Raw genomic sequence first — 20996 nt, forward strand, 5'->3', positions numbered from 1 at the left:
ACTTCAGCTCTTCTCTGCAGCTCCTTTTATGCGATCCTGCTGGGCCCTGATTGGCTGCTTCTTGCATCCTCTCTCCTATTGGCTGCACCTCACATAGCCTCTCTGGCCACTCATCTCCACTGCCCCCTGATGAGGTTAATCCTTTCTGCACCCATGGGGGGCAAACACCCCATCACACCCTTGGCAAACTAATACTTTTTCAGAGTGCTGCAAAGCACCCTAGTTTGCACCATATACTTGAATCTTTTGCTAGGCCCCAAGGCCCATTGCATAAGTGACACAGGCGTTAGCCTCCTCAATGACACACAATGAGACCACCGTGAAGAACAATCCATGTCCACCCACACCCTCAGCAGATAGGTAAATAGCACATGCATGGATTTGAAGTCAAACCCCTATCTACCCAGATTTATACACGTATCTCTCTGGCTCATGCTTGTGAGGCCTATCCATAGAGTTGGAGTGATTGGAAAAACCTTCAGGTGAGATTCATTAAATGTAGGCTGGGTTGGGATCTCTTTCAAACTCCAGCCCATAGAGTGTGATATGTGAAATCTTTAGTCATGTCTGCAGCAGAGAGAAAAAGTAAATGTTCATGCTTCATCCTACATACCTTAAATCTGAATTAGAAGTACAGCGCAAGTGTACTGCAACATCAACAACCTCCTCCTCCCTTTCCTCTCCTTGGTGCTTGCTATTGCCCATATTTGGAGCAGCTTCTCCCATCTCCTTGTGTGGGGAGGGATCTGGAGTCTTTTTTGGTGCCTGATGCCTCCACTCATAGTGACTCCTTACAGTGCCATATGCACAGGGATGATGTCCCTTGAGAAAATCAATGATAATACTGTTAGCTGGCAAGGCGTGTTAAGCCCAGTACATAGGGGACAATAAAGTAAATAAAACAAACCTCTGCAAAGGAATGACACACCAACAATAACAGCACAACAGACTGGGAGCTAAATTGGGGGGTGACTTTGTTGGGAAAGAAAAACAGGATCTGGAGAAGGAAAGGGTTAAGGTTTAGTAATAATAAACAAACATGAATATATAAGACCATTCCCCACCTCCTAACACTTATAAACTCCTCCAACCTCAGCTGCCTGCCCATCTTCTTCTTGAGGCAGCTGGTAAGACCCAAGTTGCCTCCTCAGATGGAGTGTTGCAGCACTATAGTGTGGGCTGGCTTTAAAAAAGGCCCCTTACTTTATCTTCACCCCTGGGTGAGGCAGGTCATCTCCTGACTTCAACTGGGCGTGCTGGTTCCCTGATTGGGATTCCTCTGGGGTCTCAACTGGCTCTCAGTAGCGAATGTTGGGTTGGACCCTCTCTCTCTGGATGCTGGTCATGGCAGGGCTGGAGCTGCCTGATCCATGCAGCTGGCATCTCAGAACAGTACAAAACTTCCTTGACGGTAGGGGCTCGGGGGAGGGGGGTAGCAAGGATTCCCTGAACTGCACTCTCCCTCTCTCAACTTCCAAATTGAAACTGAAAGTACATTCATTCCTTCCCTCCCTCTCTTTCTGCCTGTCCCTGTGTAAAGTTAGGCTGTCCCTTCGCTAGCCATGTGGAAGCCTCTTATTGGCCCCAGCAGGGGGTTCTAGTTCCCTCTGTCCCCAATCCTGACTCCAAGCATGCTGGAAATGGGGTGGGGGTCAGACAGGTTTGGAAGCCATCTTAGTTGTAGTTCCTGTTGGTAGGGTCCTCTCTAGGCGCAGCCTGCAGCTCCAGGGGCTAGCAAGCTCCAAGCAGGGATTACATAAGAAAAGAATCAATTCATTTTCTGTTCACTGACAGCATCACCCATTCCTTTTCAGACAGATGCAACTGGACACTAAACGTTTAGCCATGAATGGTCAGCTCAACTATTCCTACCATGTATGAGCATCTAAGGCTGAGCCCAAGAGCAGTAAGAAAGGGAGGTTTAAGCCAAGTAGATTGGAATGCAAAGACCCAGTTAAAGCAACATCTGGAAGAGAACACCCCAGCATAGCAGCAATGCATCACATTCCAAATCATGCTCTGGTGACACGGTATCTCCTTTTTAATGAGATAGCATAAGGCAGAAGTACACAGAAATATGCTTATGGGACTCTTCCTTCCTGTCACTCCGTCAAGAAATAAAGACAATTGCCCAGCTGGCTGACTCATTTCCTGTTTTAATCAATTAAGAAATGCAATGGGGGTTAAATTTGGAGACTAAGAAAATCTTTACTAGCTGTCTCAAGCTGAGCAACTGAGGGCTAGTGCAAGTCTGCTTTCCCATTTGTAGCTATAATGTTTGGGATAAGTGATGCATTTATGGGTCTCCATATTTAGCTCCCAATCTGTCTGTATTCCCCTCTCTCTTAAATGGGTAACTTCATTACCTCCAGGTGAGGAGCAGAGGAGCACCCAACTGGTTCAGAGTTGCCTTTCCCCACAGTGCAAACTGCTTAGCCATTGCTAAGGATCAGAGTCACAATATTAACTTCAGAATATCTTCAGAGGGGAAGAATTGGGCCCCAAGAGTGGTTAGTTGAGATGGAACTTCTAGACTAAAGAAATCCTATTTGGATCCTGGCTAGTTCCACTTGTGTTCATGTTGTTTCTTTTATGGTACCTGCAGGAGGCTCCAGGATATGCTAATAAAAGAGTGACAAAACTTTGCACTTTGGTAACGCCTTTCCCCAGAGGAGCCAGAAATGCTTTATTTATCATTGAATAAAGCAACACCATGCTCATGGGGCAGGTCTGAGGGGAATGTTAGAATTCGGGGAGGGAGGTTATTTTGGTTTGGGGTTTCTGTTATTGTTTTTTGGCTGTGTGCCACTTTTTTCTTTTTTAAGAATTTGTTTTAATTTAAAATTAAACAAAACCAGAACTGAAAGCCATGCCATGTGCTCTCATCTTCTCAATGCAGTTTAGTTGGCACACTGCCATTTTAAAAAGATTTAAGAAATAGCATGATGTGTTCATGAATTTCTACATCAAGAGCCAAAGCAATGCCAGGGAGAAATTTGCTGAAGTTAATGGGGTTCCACCTGGTATGAAATGGCCCCACAGCCCTAATACTCATCACCTATTTCTTTTCTTGACATTTGTAGGTGGTCAGATTTGCAGATGAATGCTGAATAAGGGCTCAGAGATTCTGCATCTTGTTTCATGCCCAGGAGAAACCCCAGGTGGGGTTTCACGCAGTTGCTAGTAACTACATTGTCCTTTCTTTTTTAATGATACCTGCAGTAGACATTTCAACTCACTTAATACAAGAAACTTGTTTGAAGGCATTAGACAGGCAGACTATTTCAAGAAGTGACGAGTATGCACAAACTAAAATCTGGCCCAAAGGAAGTGGGAAGGAATGTTCAACCAAATTTGTGCAACTGAGTATGCAGTGAATGTCTATAATCGACAGTGTTCTAGCAGCTCACAAGGCATGAATCATGCAGCACTTCTGGGCTGATATTTTCTGTACTAGTTTTTAATATGATGTCCCTAAAGTCCACATGCACTAAAATACAGTGAATATGGGTGTCAGCTAAAAGGAACTGTCCAAGGAATGTTCTTTCATAGTTACGTATATTTATGTATAGTGCCTTTCATGTAAGAATCTCTAGGGACATTCATTAGTTCTCACAAGGAAGGAAGGTAAGCGTTACTATGCAGAATTTGCATTTATAGTAAACTCAGACACTAAAAGGTTAAGTGACTTGCTGAAAGACACTTATCAACTCAGTGGTAGATCCAGGACTAGAAACCAAGTTGTGGCTTCCTCCTCCTCTTACAGCGATAACTCTAGACTAGTGGTTTTCAACCTGTGGTCCATGGACCTGCATGGGGTCTGCAGACTGTGTGTAAGATTTCCATTGGAATTTTTTGGGGTCCACAACTGAGAAAAGGTTGAAAACCACTGCTCTAGGCAAACCTTCTTCAGAAGAGTCTGAAGCCTGCCCCGTGTACCTCATTGTTGCAGCAAAAAATATTTAGAATGAAAGGAGCAGATTAATGTTCAGTGCAAACGGGGGGATTTCACAAAGGCTTTTCACTTAAACCGTGGAACTGTCTCAGCTGTTGTGTTCTGAGAAATGCTGCTTCTCCTTCCCCCCCCATATGGATACATTCACATGCCAGCTCCATCTCATCTTGTTTCATTCCAGTCACTGCCCGAACATTTCACCAGAAACATTTTGTCATAATAGTTCAGCATGAACATATTCTACCCGTGTTATAAGGTTTGGACATTTTTCTTCAAGAAAAGCGTTCAAAATGTTCCTGAATAGAATGATTCTCTCTCTAAACTCCCCAAATCTAAAAGATGGTTGTGATGAAATAAAGACTTAGTGAAACAGAGGCAAAAATGTGAAGCTGTATCTTGAGGGCAGCAAAATGACATGAGGTCAATTTAGGCTGAAAGCATCATGTTCCACCAATGTATTTTAGGGCCTCGGTCACCATGATACGTAAGCAGTGGAGACCGTGATCCAAGTCTCAGCAGTGTTCTGCTGAGCAGGTATTTTCTGTTCCCTTTGTGGGGTTGCATTCCATCGAGTGTCTTTCTCCAGGGAAATGTTTATGGGAGCAAGTGTGAGAAGAGGCTCAGTTGTGCTAAAGCTTATAGAAACAGACCTGTCACAAGGCCAGGCACAGTTTCATCCTGATCTCCTGTGGTAGAGTTCCACAGCCAGGAGTGCGTACTGACAAGTCCTTGTCTGAACCTCCAGAGGTCCTCATCCTGGGTACAGCTGCATCTTCTCCATAAGATGGTAGTGTCTTGGAGGGGTGCAGAGGGAGAAACAGTCTCTCCTTGACCTCATAGGACCCCAGCCAGCTGAATACAACTGGAGAGAGAAGAAAGAATAGAGTCCTATAGGATTTACCATTAACTAACATTTGGAGCAGGAACACTTGTCATGTCCTGTGCCGCCAATCAATCTAAATTGCACCTGCTACATGCCAAATTCACCTAGTTACACTATACTACTTTCCATGTACACATTGGGTCTACATTGGTTAGAAAACAGGGATAATTTACACCACAAGTCACATCAGTCCTGAGTTTGGCTCAAAGACCCAGATACTGATGTGTGTTCTGCTGGCATAAATTCAGACTAACTCCACTGAAGTCAATTAAATAAGTGTAACTGAGATGAACACCAGATCCTACTCACTTGGATTTATACTGATGGCTAGAATTAATTGTGATGTACATCATTGTGAGCTCAGAATGAGGTCGTCGGCTTTGCTAACAGGGTAGACCAGAGAGAATTCCAAAGCCTGGCTTCCTGTAGAATCTCGCAATGTGGGCTGCTGTAGTTTTGGTTGACTCTCCCAGGATGCATTGCTCCAGGAAGGTGGAAGAGACTCCACAGCCTGAACTGCTGTTGTAACAGCAAGGGCACTGTGTGTGCGCTTCTGCAAAGAAATAAATAAGACGAGAACAAAGGCCAACACTGGCTACAGATACACAGAACAAACTGGGGGATGGGCATCTTCCTGGATAGTCTCATTTGACTTCAGACTGATCAAAAGGAGCACCCTCTGACCATGTGGGAACCTGTAGCAGAAAGTCCGAGGTCAGCGAGCCCCAGCGGATTGTTTTTGTTAGAATATTCCTGGCCTGCTATTGAAGCAAAGCACAGCCGACCAGCTTATTTTCCTAAATGATTAACTTTGCTGCCTGCCCTTCTCAGCTCTTCAGATTAAGATGTTTGCTCAACAAGTTTATTTATTTATGTTCTTTCCCGAAAGATCTTCCCATCCAGAGCCTGTTTGGTGCTTTATTTTTCCCTAATGAGAAAGATTATTTACAATAATTGTCTTATTATAAAATCATTAAAAGGAGTTTAAAACTGGAATCCCCACAGGTACCCAGCAGCCTGGAAAGCGGACTTTTGCAGCGAGCTAATTTCTGTCCCCCATTCTGCACTGCAGAAGTGATATAGGAGAATGAGCCCACACAGAGCTAGTTCATGGGATATTGTTTATTTGCGTTGGTTGATCTGCTCCACACCAGAGGAAGTTACCTGCTCCAGTGCTCCTGATTGTAGCTATTCCAAACCCTAAGAAAATGAACAACAGTATAAGGAGAAGGGATGTAAGAATAAGAGGTCAGCTCCTGGCTCACATGAAAGTCCCTCTAAACTTCATAAAGGCCTTAGAGCTGCCCTGTATGGGCAGCCAAGGAGTAGGGGAATGTTCAGCTGACTCTATGCCAACTCCTTTTGAGTCTTCCCCATGCCCACCGGCAAGCGAAGTATATCAGGAATTAGAGGGGACAATTTGGGGGCCCCAGCTGGAGCACACTGCACTGTAGTAAACCTGATAAGCATAATGAGCCCTAGGGTGTCATTACAAGCCAGCATAATTAATCACAGCCATCAAATTAGGCCTGAATAAAGACTGGGAGTGGCTGTGTCACTGCAAAAAGTAATTTTCCCTCTGTTGATACTCACCCCTTCTTGTCAACTGTTGGGAATGGGCCACATCCACCTCATTGAATTGGCCTCATTAGCACTGACCCCCCACTTGGTAAGGCAACTCCCATCTTTTCATGTGCTGTATATTTATACCTGCTTACTGTATTTTCCACTCCATGCATCTGATGAAGTGGGTTTCAGCCCACGAAAGCTTATGCCCAAATAAATTTGTTAGTCTCTAAGATGCCACAAGGACTCCTCGTTGTTTTTGCTGATACAGACTAACACAGCTACCCCTCTGAAACACAGCCTTTAGGTTGCTCTAACTTCAGCTGACGGCCGGTCCTCAGCCAGCCCCATGATAAGGCGCTGGGATTGGACATAAAGGTGGCTCAGAGGCAGCTTTATGTCCCCCATGCCCTGCACTAAGCTGTGCGCCGTAGGCATTTAGCTCAAGGGCTCAGGGAATGGAGGTTGGAACTTGCTAACAAAGTGCATGGGGTAAGGAGGAGGATCAGGTCCATTTTTCCATGTTGCTATTTATCAGGTATGTTGCCCTTTCCTCTCTTCCTGCTTATTTACTCTGTGGAGAGCATGACAAGGATTTAATTGGCCCCATTGTGCAAATTAGGTAAAATCACCCCGGGCAAACCTTACGTTTGAGATGCCTAGAAGATCCAGCACAAACCCACTGTGCCAGAAAAGAGGGGTGGGGTCCTGGGAGAGAGCTTTTAGCGGTCCTTGAACCAGGTGAACTCACTTCCTCGTTAAAATATTATACACACAGGGAGGGACCACAGAGACTGAACCCGCCCCCTTCTTATGATTTTCATTTGAGCCCTGAGCACTCTGGTAAAGAAACTGTGCGTCAGGAGACGTTGATAATATGGGGCCCAATACTGTGCAAAGCTCTCACTAAAGTCAACAATAGGAGGGTGGTGCACAACTTTGAGAGGTGAATTGCACTCGGGGTCATCTAGGCGACTAATACTGAGCAGTTTGTGGAGTTTTGCAACGTGGCAGAATTAGCGAAATATTTAATGTGGCAACAAACGTCACTATAACAAACACTTGAAGAAGGCCTGTTGGTGTGCTGGAGAATCCTAAAAGGAAGATAGCCTTGGTCTGCCCATCTTTATGGGGGGGGGCATTTCTGCAACCAGTGACTTAAACAATAAAGCTGTTCCATGCAGGGCCGGCTCCAGGTACCAGCGAAGGAAGCAGGTGCCTGGGGCGGCCAATAGAAAGGGGTGGCATTCCATCTGTTGGTGGGGTGGCACGTCTGGGTCTGCGGCGGCAATTCGGTGGCGGGTCCTTCAGTCCTTCGCTTCCTCTTCAGCGGTACTTCGGCGGCCGCTCAATCGGGTTTTTCTTTTCCTTTTCTTTTTTTTTTCCCTTCGCCGCTGCTTGGGGAGGCAAAAAAGCTGGAGCCAGCCCTGGTTCCATAATACAAAGAAATCTCAGGATGAACAGGACTATGTCTAAGACTGACCAGAATCGCAAAGGCACTCTGAATGGCACAGGGGACAGTCTAAAAAGGTGGTAAAATAGCTCCCCTCACACTTAAGGCTGATACAATAACACAAGCAAGGAGTGACTATTTCATTTCACTGAAATATGCCCTAATGGAGCAACGTTCAGATGTGCTGGATTTAGTCTCCATCAAGCTCCCAATGTTATTGAAAGAAAAAAATTTACATCGCCTGAGCTATGATGTCTGCTCAGGCATTTCTCAACAAAGACCTGCTGGAGAAAGGCCAAGGTTTTTTCCAAAAATGAAGATGAGACCGCACTAAAATATCGCAGCTGTAATCTCTGTGAGTGATCTTACTGAACTGAGCAACTTTTGGCTGACTCCTTCCTGTTGTATCTTAGGACCAGATTTTTAAAGGCATTTAGGCACCTAAAGATGCAGAGAGGTGCCTAGAGGGATTTTCAAAATCCATTGATTTCAGTGGGAGTTAGGTGCCTACTCAGAACAGCCAGTGGAAAATACACCTAGTAGCTCCATGGGTGTCACTGAAGTTACCTACAATTTACACCAGTGTCAATGGCAGAAGAATCAGACTTGTAGAATTTCCATGTGTTAACTCAGACATGGATTCTGATTAGACTGGACTAATCTTGGAGAAACAAGGTGGGTGAGGTAATATCTTTTATTGGCCCAACTTCGATTGGTGAAAGAGACAAACTTCCAAGTTACATAGAGCTCTTCTTCAGGTCTAATCTTGGCAGGGAGTGGTCAGGGCCTGATTCCAATCACTCGCAAATCACCCTGGAGTAAAAGTCCTTAATCCTGAGGCCACTCAGAGCCTGTTGGTTAGTCTGATAATAAGGAAATGTTAAGAGAAATGAACAGCATTTACAGAGGCTTTTATCTCACCCAGATACTTATCTAGAGTCCCAGTAAGTTCTGAAAGCAATTCCACAGCACCCGCCATCCTTCCTTTTAGTTAATGTCCCCCAAAATTGTGGCTGGGCTGAGGCAAATTGCTATTTGATAGCAATGCAGATAGAAATTTAAACAGGCATTATTTGTGTTCTATTTCCTACTTAAAGCAGTGCTATATCCTGCTGCTCACAGGATGTTACTGCACATGCTCAGTTACATGTACATGCTCTACTCTTTTTAATATTACAACACGTTTCAAAAACACCCCTCATTTAATATAAAAGCAAGGGAGAGAGGTAGCTCTTAGCTTGTCAACTGCCTTGGACAGGTAATGGCTAGACTGTACAAACCGCATGCAGCCCAGAGTAAGGGACAATGGCAAGCTTCACCTCCCCTTGGGGAAGCTCAGTGAGATAGTTTGCCTCAGGGAGGCAGAATTCTTCCTCATTTTGGGGTGGGGTGGGGGGGTGCGCTTGGCCTTTCAAAGGCTGTTTACTCCCCACCCCTTGGGCTGCATAGAGGGAGCAGTCCCAGTATCTGCCAAGTGCAAGGGTTGCAATTGCAGCTGGCCCTCACATGGCCCATGCAAGGTAAGGGCAAAGGCTCCATATGTCTCATACCATAATTCAGTACATACAGTTAGATAACCTCAGTATTTAAACGGCCAAAGTATTTCCTGTAGTAAATACAGATCTGTGCCAGGGCAGACTGCAGCTGTGGAGATAATCTCATTTATTTACCTTAGGCAAAACTGGTGCATGAACAGGGGCCACCACTGTTTATTTTAATGTGGGTCCTTTAGAACTGTGTTTAAGTATCACAGATAGTATATGGCCAGTGTGCTCATCTGTTTTGCCTGCACCTCTTATTTTTGCACTTGCATTCTGCGTAGGAGAAAATATACAAGTTCCATTTTGTTTAGGCACTTCACCATTTTGTTTGTCCATCATGTTGGTGCCCTTCTTTTTGAGACTATTGGCGCCTTTGTCCCTCTGAGGTGGGAAAAGAGCAAGGGTCACTTGGTACGTGTTCAGCCTAGTACCAAGAGAACATAAAAGACTGCTGCACCTGAGAGAAGGGGCTATCATTCCTGGTGGCAGCACAGTGCATGTCCTAGCCAAGACTTTGAGGGATCTACAGAAGATCACAGAAGAAGATCCAAACTCCTGTTCCTGTCTTACCCGTGTCCGAGGATCCTGCTGTACCTCGTCCATGAAGTCCATTGTCGTGGGTCCATTCCTCTGAACCTGGTGTAGTATGTCTGTACCTTACCTGTGGCAAATTCCCTTGTTCTGTGTGTTTGGGACCTTGACTTCATGTCAGTTTGTTAAGCCAACCTGTACCTGAATACCCTTTGTTTATGGTTTTATTTGGGGGTCCTATTAGTTACTTTTTAAGTCTTCGTTAAATAAATCAATCAGTTTCATAGTTAAGCCTGTCTGTAGTTTCTCGCCGATGATAGTTGCCAGTTGGGGGAAACAAATCTGCTGGGTGGGGCTTTAAGGTGTGGAACTTAGGGCACATCCAGTTAACCACTAACAAAATATAAATAGAGTATTCCTGGTTAACATCTGCTGCAATTATTCCACCCACAGGGATAGGGCTACATATTGCATTCCTCCCTGTGTATTGTGGTTGGTGATGTGCAGTATAAAGACTAAGGTCATGTCTATACATACATCACTGCAGTGGTGTAGCTGTACCGATGCAGCTGTGGCACTGCAGAGTGTCTGGTGAAGATGCCCTATGCCGGATGGGAAAGCACCCCCATCAGCATAATAAAACCAGCTCCGCAAGCGGCAGAAGCTATGTTGGTGAGAGAAGTTCTCCCACTGACATAGTGCTGTGCACACAAGCGCTTATGTCGGTGTAACTTATGTCCCTTGGGGGGGGGGGCGGGTAGTTCGCAACCGAGTGACACAGGTTATGCCAATAAAGGCTGTAGTGTAAACATAGTCTAAAACTGGACTTGAGCCTTTGTCAGTGTGTATGTATTAAGCCATGTACTGCATGTGTAAGCCATGGATTAAGCCATGTACTGAATACAAATGTCACAGCACCCAATGAAGTGGGTAAGAATTATACAGTTGGGGAAGAACAAGCCCAGGTATATCTCCCTTTATTTATGCAGAGTGGAAAACAAATGTGGGCAGAATTCGGAGTGTGTGTCAAAGTGAGGGGAGCAGGTTCAGAGCACACTCAAGGATCTGCATGTTGAGAAGGCCTGGAGCAGCACACACAGTATGTTCCCCTCTGCACATGGTGGATTTGCAACCCGTGTAAAAGTTAACACTTCTCCAGAGTAGCATTAACCCGCTCTTGCTTTGTGGATATTACCAGTGCACCTCCCCAGCCTCATGTTTTTCCTCAGAAGAGCATGATCAGGCATACAGAGTGGTTAAGTCACTGGCCCAAATCAGCACCAGAGCTTGGATGAGAACTCTGGAAGGGTTTCTGCTCGCCAGGTCTCTGGTCAGTTTGGAAGGCTGTGCAGCCCCTCACAAATGTTTCTGAAATGCAGAGATGTGTACAGCACAACTATAATACGCTGTTGGAGTTTAATAAAATAAGTGGAAAGAAGCAATTTCCAAAGCATTTCATGAGCAGCACAGGATGATTTACAGAAACTAGAGGCTCCATGTTCACAGACAGATAGCGCCTCGCAAATTACTTATCTTTCAGATCAGTCACTCCAGAGAGATACGGAATGGTTTAGAATCATTACCAAGGAGTGATTTGTATGCATAGAAGCTATTGCTCATTGCAACATCTCCCTTGTAAAATACAGGTGATTAAGTAGCATGCTCCCTCAACTAATACAAAGTTCCTTGTTTCCATACTCATATAGATTCTCAGATAGTATCTTAATCCCTGCAATAATAAAATATTGGCTAAGAACTATTATTTCCTTTATATTTGTTTAGTAAATCATCTAAAAATCAAATACCTCTAAAAGGGTTTGATGGTTAACTGGATAATTTTAGGGGAATGGAACACAAAAACTGCCTCTCCACTAGCCTTTGGAGAGCATTGCTCCTGACAGTGTCTTCCAAGCTCCACTTGGAACTCCCCATCGAGGAGGACCTCCAAACCATGCAGGGAGGAGACGAACAAGGAATTGCAGACTCTGTATGTATGCAAAAAAGGTAGCCAAACATCTGCCCAGTTCTTATGTGCAAACTGTTATTTGCAATATATGATTGTGCATGCACAATTTCACTTCCAAACTCAGAAGTTGGTTTTAGATTAGGGTCATTAGGTCTCTTTCTGGAAGTTATTGGCTTGGCCAAAATTCAGTAAAATCTATTTTATTACAGAGGAGTTTGGATTTTTAAGATGTGTTTGGCATTTATATAACTCAAATAGTTTTGGTCTTATTAACATGTAGATTTACAGTCCAGTTGCTCCTGACAATGACTACTTACTTAGTTCATTTAGAAAACAAGTTACGGTGTTTCATTTTAGCAGAGAGAACTGACACCCATAACATCCTATTTTGTTTTCCTTGCTTCCCTTCTCTCTCTCACATACTCTAAAAATGTGACTTGCTTCTGCTGTATTTACTCTTTGCCATTTTTAATTTTTGGACTCAAATGTAATCTGTACATTTAAATCACAAAACCCCTTGCATTTTAATAACATTTACAGCTTGATTCACCACGTTCTGCCTGTACATTAGTGTAAGATGCAGAAAATAGATTGGATCTCTTCCAATGGTTGCAACTGGAAACAGTAATAGCAAGGAATTCACAATTAAGAGTAACATACCAGATGTGCTCCAACCACTAGTAAAGATATTAACAAGGGGCAGTTACATCTGCCTTCTCGATTCATTATATTTTATTTGTCTTTAAGGGCAAATTCTGGAACCAGCCTCAGTTGCTGAGCTCTGGGGATCTCTGTGTTAGTTGAGGTGGGTGAAAGAATCCCCTGGGCTGCAGTTGCCCACACAACCAGTGGTGCTGTCCCTTTGTGGGACACGCCTACTAGTCAGCAGGCCATACCCCCTTGGATGAACCTACTGGCTGGTGCAAGAGCACTGACAATTCCCCAGAGTCGTCCTTCCTTGCAAGGGGGAGTTGGGATAGAGAGTCCCCTACATTCTATGCTCCCATGCAGCACCAGTTAGCAGAGGGCAGGATTTTCTCTTGTTTTATCTGAACATAATTTGGAGGGCTGTGATTTTTTTCTCACTGTTCACAGAAGTGAGAAACTAACAGCACTGGCTGAAGGCAGACATTGAACCGACATTTTGCACAGCATGTTTCTCCAGGCAGTTATGCCAATTCCTCTCAATCCTGATGTGGACACCTTGCCATGCCAATAATGGGCTTCCCTTAAGCGCAGAATGAAAATCATGCTGAGTCCTATAACTGCATGTTTCTGTGACTACCCGTGTGGAATGAATTGGAGGACTGGGGCCTAGGTTACAAGCATTGTATTCATTCTGCTTTTGAAAGGTTAAATTGTAATTTCTAGAAGTGACAATTCCATTTCACAGTAACTTTTGAAGTTTCAAAATTTGATTATGTGTATGCATGCACTGGCCCAGGATGTGGGATATCCAAGTTCAAGTCCCTGATTGAGAGCAGAGAAAGAGAGAGAATGAACCTGACTCAGGTCCTTCCAAATTTAGAGATTTTGTGTAACCTGAAATGTAGGAAAATGACCAGATCAGATGCAACCTTGACTTGATAACATTTATTTAATATTCTCTGAAATATGCAAGAATTTGAAGAAGCACATAAGCAATCAAATGCAGCCACAGAAAAACCATACTGTGTATAAATAAGATGCACTATGAGAAATACACAATATTGAATGAAACAGTACTGTACATTAATAACCTTTGAGAAACAAACAACTCAAACTATAGGCTTAGTTTACTCACGATATAAAAACCTTGACTTTTAAAGAAAAATATAGATTCAATCCAATCCTAGGGCCAGAGCCTGTACCCACTGAAGTCAATGGCAGTTTTGCCACTGATTTCAATCAGTTCACGATCAGGTCCTTAGTTTGCCTCCACAGGCACTTTAATTATATATTATTTTTACAAGGCCTAGCTTGAATACTATTACAAAAATGACAAAAACATCAACTCAAAAGTATGTGTCAGCAACTTCCAGAAAAATAATGCAGAAATAGGTTATCTATCCATGCACAGAATAAGGCAAAAGCTAATTCATTCAGGTTAGGAATAATAAATTTTACTAATTTCTTTTTCACAACACAAACATTTTAGACTTTTTTTTAAATTAATGGATATATTATGCATCATATTATTTTCACTTTTTCCTATCTCTACTGAGAAAGCTGGCATTGAGATGTCAAAAAGGAACTATTCATTGATTAAGCTTACTGTATTTTGTTCTGTAACAACCACAGAATTTCATCTGGGTTTATTAATAGTGTCTACCATGAAAAAGCACACACTATTATAAGCTAACAATTTATAGAGTTGAAGGTACATTAAAATGTAATCCATGAATTTCAAACACTCAGTTTTAAAATATTTTTTCAGACTAAAAGCTGCAGAAAATTAGTTCTTAAATATTCTACAGAAAATTCTGGAACATCTAACATTTTAAATTTCTCACGCTTTCTTCTTCTTAAAAATATTTAAATTAATTTAGTAGCCCATCCTTTTGAAAAATAATCCGAAAAAGATACAGTCGATTACAAATCTTTTGTTTTAATTAGCGTGACCAAAGGTTTGTCATCAGGGCTGTAATCTTCATAAGCAATGGGGGTTGCATCATACATTGCAGGTCGGGATTTCTTTCCAAACCTAAAAGAAGAAGAAAAAAAAAGGCTTTGGTGATAAACAGAAGTACATACATGTTAATTGTAATAATCCACTGATTCATGGTTCCCTGTCAGAAAAATCTTTAATGGAACACTGTTATTCTAAACCATATTGCAATATTTCTTGCAATCAATAGTAAAAACACAGAAGGAATGTTTGAACTATATGGATCCCAGAAACCAACCCCTAAAAGGAGTAAGGAACAGATTCTGCACCCCAAGTCATTGGAGGTTTTACCACTGAATTCAACAGAATCAAAGTCAGACACTAAGGGTGAAATCCTAGCTCTGCTGAAATCAGTGGAGAAGCACCCACTGACTACAATGGGCCCAGAATTTCACTTTAAGAGAGTAGCACTTCCAAACAACATTGAGGTTCCCTGATGTCATTTGACACAGTTATCACACACTGTTCATTGTTTTTCTTCTTCCTATTTGCCATCTATAGATAAAACTGCATAGCCAGGTTGAATTGTGAACTGGCAGACGAAGTGTCAAATAATTCAACTGGTACAGTTTTGCTGACTAGATATATCCATTAGCGGCAGGTTGAAACTGCCAAGATTCTATAAAAATTTGGAATGCCGAGAAAACATTAATGCCTTTTAGGGCATCGCTCGCACGAACACTTATTAAAATGTTAGGCAAAAAATATGCTGTAGATATGACCTAACTGTAGAAAAAATGCCTTCAGAAATAGTTGCAACTAACTGTAGGAGCTTTAAATAAAGAAATAGAATCATAGGGATAAAGAGATAGAAAAGACCTCAAGTCTATTTTCCTTACAGGGCTCCACCACATAAGACTCTGAAAGTGAAATAGAAGGCCTCTCAATTAACATACAAGGAATTCCTCTAATTTTAGATTCCCATCTAGTTCCCTTCATGCATACGAAGTGTTAGCTCTACTACTGAAAAAAACAAGGTGGGTGAGATATTATCTTTTATTGGACCAACTTCTCTTCGTGGAAGGGGCAAGCTTTCAAGCTTCACAGAGTTCTTCCTCGGGTCTGTCTCCACTAATGTAAGCTATTCACGCTGGAAATTGTGACTTAGAAATTGTGACGTTTTGAAGAAATTATTTAGGCTAAAACAAAAATCAATCCCATATTGTTTAAAAAAATTGTATACAATTTCCCCTTTCTCCTGCTTTACTCCATGGCTGTTTTTGGTGAATTGCACCAACCAAGATGGGTGGAAATCCTATAATTTGAATGATGAAAATCTCATGCAAGGAAAATACTCCAACTCTCAACAAGCCTAGAGTGAAAAACTTGTTTTGACTTTATGACTGACAGCTTTCTTCCATATTGTACACAAAGTTAAATGTATTTGGGCGATTGACTTCATTGGGGATAAATCTGTGCTTTAGTTGATATTCCAAGATCTATGGGATGAAGCACTCTTATGGCACGTTACTAATCTATACGCTAAAGATGAATTTCTGAACCATCCCCTTCTCTTTCATTTTCAGGGGGAGTTAAAGATGCAGATCTTTTAATAGGCATGAAAGAAGATGAAAACTCTCTGGGGATTTATGGTGACATCCTGCCCTTTTTTGGTAGAAGCACACTGCAGGTGCTGAGAGCATACTACCGGTTGCACACCTTGTACAATACAAGATCCATTATCCTGTGAAGATCAGGGTGGGCCACGGTTGACAAGCACACGCTAAGACAAGACAACAGCACCTATACTAATTGTTTGTGGCCTGGATGAGCCTTCTAGCTTATAGACCACATGCCTTTGATCAGCCAGTTCAGACACCAGGTTTGGCTTATAACACTATAGCTAGTTAATATATTACTCAAAGGTCTCAAAATGTAACTATAAATGGGGAATCATCATGGAGCAGGTGTGCTTCTAGTGGAGTCCTGCAGGGATCAGCTCTTGGTTCTATGCCATTTAACATTTTTATCAATGACTTGGAAGAAAACAAAATCACCAACAAAGTTTGCAGATGACAAAAAGATTGGGGGAGTGGTAAATAATGAAGAAGACGGGTCTCTGAAACAGAGTGATCTGAATCACTTGGTAAACGGGGTGCAAGCAAGCACCATTTGTTTCCATACGGCCAAATGTGAGGTTATACATCTAGGAACAAATAATGTGGGCCATACTTACAGGATGCGGGACTTCATCCTGGGAAGCAGTGACTCTGGAAAAGACTTGAAGGTAGTGATGGCTAATCAGCTGAATGTGAGCTCCCAGTGTGACTCTGTGGCCGAAAGGGCTAATGTTATCCTTGTACATATAAACAGGAATGCTGAGAAGGAGTAGAGAGGTTATTTTACCTCTGTATTATTTGGCACTGCTGTGACCACTGCTGGAATACTGTGTCCAGTTCTGGTGTCTGCACTTCAGGAAGGATGTTGATAAATTAGAGAGGGTTCAGAGAAGGGCCACAAGAATGATGAAAAGACTAGAAAACATGGAATTAACTCTATTTTCCTTATCAAATAGAAGGTTATAAGTTGATTGATCACAGTCTATACGTATTTACGTGGAGAACATAAATTTGATAACAGAGGGCTCTTCAATCTTGCAGACAAAGGTATAACAGTTTGATTTATTCTCCATCACTGAGAATTTTAAAATCAAGATTGGATGTTTTTTCTAAACCGGATGTTCTAGTTTAAACGCAGCTATTGGACCTGAAGCTGTAATTAATATACAGGGGTCCTGTGTTATGAAAGATGTCAGACTAGATGATCACGTTTCCTTCTGGACTTAAAATATTTGAAAAGACAGTTACCTTTGTAACTGTTGTTCTTCAAGATGTGTTGCTCATATCCATTCCAATTAGGTGTGTGCGCGCCGTGTGCATGATCGTCGGAGAATTTTTACCCTAGCAACACCCGGTGGGTCGGCTGTGGAGCCCCTTATAGCACTGGATATATACCCCAGCTGACCGAGCACCTCCTCAGTTCCTTCTTGCTGGCTACTCTGACAGAGGGGAAGGAGGGCGGGTTTGGATGGATATGAGCAACACATCTTGAAGAACAGTTACAAAGGTGAGTAACCGTCTTTTCTTCTTCGAGTGCTTGCTCATATCGATTCCAATTAGGTGACTCCCCAGCCTTACCTAGGCGGTGGGGCAAAGTGAGATATTGCTGAGTGCAGCACCGTTGAACCAAATGCAGCATCGTCTCTGGACTGATGGACTATCACATAGTGAGAAGCAAAAGTATGTGTCGAGGACCAAGTGGCAGCTCTACAGATCTCCTGTATCGGGACCTTAGCCAGGAAAGCAGCCGACGAGGCTTGAGCCCTTGTAGAATGGGTGGTGAGGGGCTTGGCCGGGACGCCGGCTAGGTCGTAGCAAGCACGAATACAGGACCTGATCCAAGAAGAGATGCACTGTGAAGAGACCGGGAGGCCTTTCATCCGGTCAGCCACGGCAATGAAGAGCTGGGTCGTCTTTCTGAACGGCTTCGTACGCTCAATATAGAAGGTGAGGGCTCTATGAATGTCTAGGGAGTGCAGCTGTTGCTCCCGTCGAGTAGCATGCGGCTTCGGATACAAGACCGGGAGGAAAATGTCCTGGTTGACATGGAAAGTTGATACCACCTTCAGAAGGAAGGCAGGATGAGGACGTAGCTGCACCTTGTCCTTATGGAAGACCGTGTACGGTGGTTCCGAAGTGAAGGCTCTGATCTCGGATATGCACCTCGCCGAAGTGATAGCCACAAGGAAGGCTGTCTTCCAGGAGAGGTACAGAAGGGAGCAAGTGGCCAATGGCTCAAATGGAGCCCCCATAAGTTTGGAGAGGACCAGGTTAAGGTCCCACATGGGGACCGGTCCCGCACCTGCGGGTAGAGACGGTTCAGCCCCTTGAGAAACCTACCAATCATAGGGTGGAGAAGACCGAGTGCCCATGTGTTCCTGGGTGGAAAGCCAAAATGGCTGCCAGGTGTACCCTCATGGATAATATTGCTAGACCTTGCTGTTTTAAGGAGAACAGATAGTCCAAGATGAGAGGCACAGGCGCATGCAAGACATGCCTTGTTCGGCACACCAGCAAGAGAAGCGCTTCCATTTGGCCAAGTACGTGGCTCGAGTGGAGGGCTTTCTGCTACCTAGTAGTACCTGCTGCACTGAATCGGAGCAAAGGAGCTCTGAACGAGTTAGCCATGCAGCATCCATGCCATAAGGTGGAGGGATTGCAGGTTGGGGTGACAAAGGCGGCCGTGGTCTTGTGAGATCAGATCCAGCCAAAGCGGGAGTGGAATCGGAGTGTATACCGATATTTCCAGTAGCGTGGTGTACCACTGTTGTCTGGGCCACGCCGGGGCTATCAGAATCAGATGCGCGCTGTCCCTGCACACCTTGAGCAGGACCTTGTGGATCAGCGGGAATGGAGGGAAGGTGTAGAACAGCTGGCCCTTCCACAGGAGCAGGAAAGCATCCGAGAGGGAACCCAGGGCGCGACCCTGGAGAGAGCAAAACATCTGGCACTTCCGATTGCTGCGTGAGGCAAACTGGTCTATCTGGAGAAACCCCCACCTCAGGAAAATGGAGTGGATGACATCTGAGCGAATTGACCACTCGTGGGACTGGAAGGACCTGCTGAGGTGATCTGCTAGTGTGTTTTGTACCCCTGGGAGAAAGGACACCACCGGATGGATAGAGTGGGCTGTGCAAAACTCCCACAGGCGAATGGCTTGTTGATGTAGAACATGGCCGTGGTGTTGTCTGTGAGTACCGCCACGCAACGGCCATGTAGTTGCTGCCGGAATACTTGGCATGCCAGGCGCACCGCCATCAATTCCCGTACATTGATGTGCAGCGATAGTTCGTCTGTGGTCCACAGACCTTGTGTCCGGAGGTCCCCGAGATGGGCACCCCATCCTACGGATAAAGCATCCGTGACCAGAGACAAAAGAGGGTTGAGGAGAGTGGAACGGAACCCCTTCGCATACTGTCCTGGGGTCTAACCACCAGTGGAGAGAGGTCAGGATTGTTTCCGGGATGGTTACCACCGTGTTTAGGCTGTTTCCACCTCGGCGATAGACTGTTGTCAGCCAGGCCTGAAGTGGGTGGTGCCGTAGTCTGGTATACCTGGTTACGTACGTATGTCCTAGAAGGCTCAAGCATGTTCTCACCGTTGAAGTTGGAAAACTTTGGAGGCTGCAGATAAGGGACACCAGTGACTGGAAGCGGGTGTCTGGTAGGAGAGCTCGGGCGAGTCTGGAGTCCAAGACTGCCCCAATGAACTCTATTCTCTGGGTTGGTTCCAGAGATGACTTCTCCACATTGAGGAGGAGGCCTAATCGACGAAACATGGCCATGGTCACTTGAACCTGTGATTGCACCTGTTCCCTGGTATGACCTCGGATAAGCCAATCGTTGAGATACGGGAATACTTAGAATAGTGTTCTCGGTTGACCACAAAGCAAAGAAAACGTCTGTGTTCCGGAAGAATTGCGATGTGGAAGTACGCATCCTTCATGTCGAGGGCGGCGAACCAGCTCCTTGAACTTCTGCATGGAGTTCCGCGAATTATAGTTGTAACGGCTCAGGAGCGCCTGCTGGTTTGCGATCCTGAGCTGGAGTCCTCCCGCAGAGTAGACTTTGCGTCCAAATAGATCAAGGCATTTGGCCTCCTTTGATTTGGGTGCAGGAGCCTGTTGTCCATGACACTCCTTTCGTTCACTGAGGCCACTACCAGTGAACAGGGCTGTGGGTGGTTGAACGAATAGTCATACCCCTTAGAGGGGACATAGTACTTTCGCTCCACCCCTTTAGCCATCGGCGGAATGGACGCGGACATCTGCCAGATTGTTCTGACCATGTTTTCGATTGTTCGAATGATCGGTAGGGCTACCCTGGATGGAGCCTCTGTTGACAAGATGTCAACCACTGGGTCCTCCACCTCTATAACCTCCTCCGCTGGGAGGTTCATGTTACATGCCACCCTACGTAAGAGGTCCTGGTGGGCACAGAGGTCTATTGGAGGTGGACCCGAAGTGACTGTTCCTGCTACTGCCTCATCCGGCGATGAAGAGGAAGAGGCCACAGGAGAAAGAGGATCGTGTAGGGCCTCTTGCTCAGTTGTGACTCATGGATCGGGGCCAGCTGCCTCTGTGCCCGGGCCAGACAGGGGCGTTGGGAGGGGTTCCGGGGGCGGGAGGGACATCCCTGTGTCCTCCATACCACCGGGAACAGGGCGGCTGACTGTGGCCTCTGGCACTCGCGGCTCGGAAGGGGCTGAGCGAGATGCCCCTGAAGGAGCACCTTGGGCCTGGTGGTACGCCCAAGGAGTCCAAAAGGGCCATTGAGTAGATCCCTGAACAGGACCTTGTCCCTGCATCTTCCAGTGGCCAGCCCCAGGGTCCAGGTAGCCATGGTCCGAACGACAGCGGTCCGAGATACGGGACCCTGCATCCGATCCCGTCGAAC

General features: G+C 44.7%; 1 protein-coding gene across 1 annotated transcript in view; it reads right to left on the minus strand.

The window, feature by feature from the left end:
* Positions 1-14466: 14466 nt before the first annotated feature.
* DNER (delta/notch like EGF repeat containing) overlaps positions 14467-20996 on the minus strand; it is a 277948-nt gene continuing 271418 nt past the window's right edge. Inside the window, exon 13 of the mRNA XM_065411069.1 lies at positions 14467-14578. Within this exon, the coding sequence (XP_065267141.1) occupies positions 14467-14578 (112 nt within the window). The remainder of the gene's footprint in view (positions 14579-20996) is intronic.

This window comes from Emys orbicularis, chromosome 9, assembly GCF_028017835.1.
Source record: "Emys orbicularis isolate rEmyOrb1 chromosome 9, rEmyOrb1.hap1, whole genome shotgun sequence".
NCBI classification, from domain to species: Eukaryota; Metazoa; Chordata; order Testudines; family Emydidae; genus Emys; species Emys orbicularis.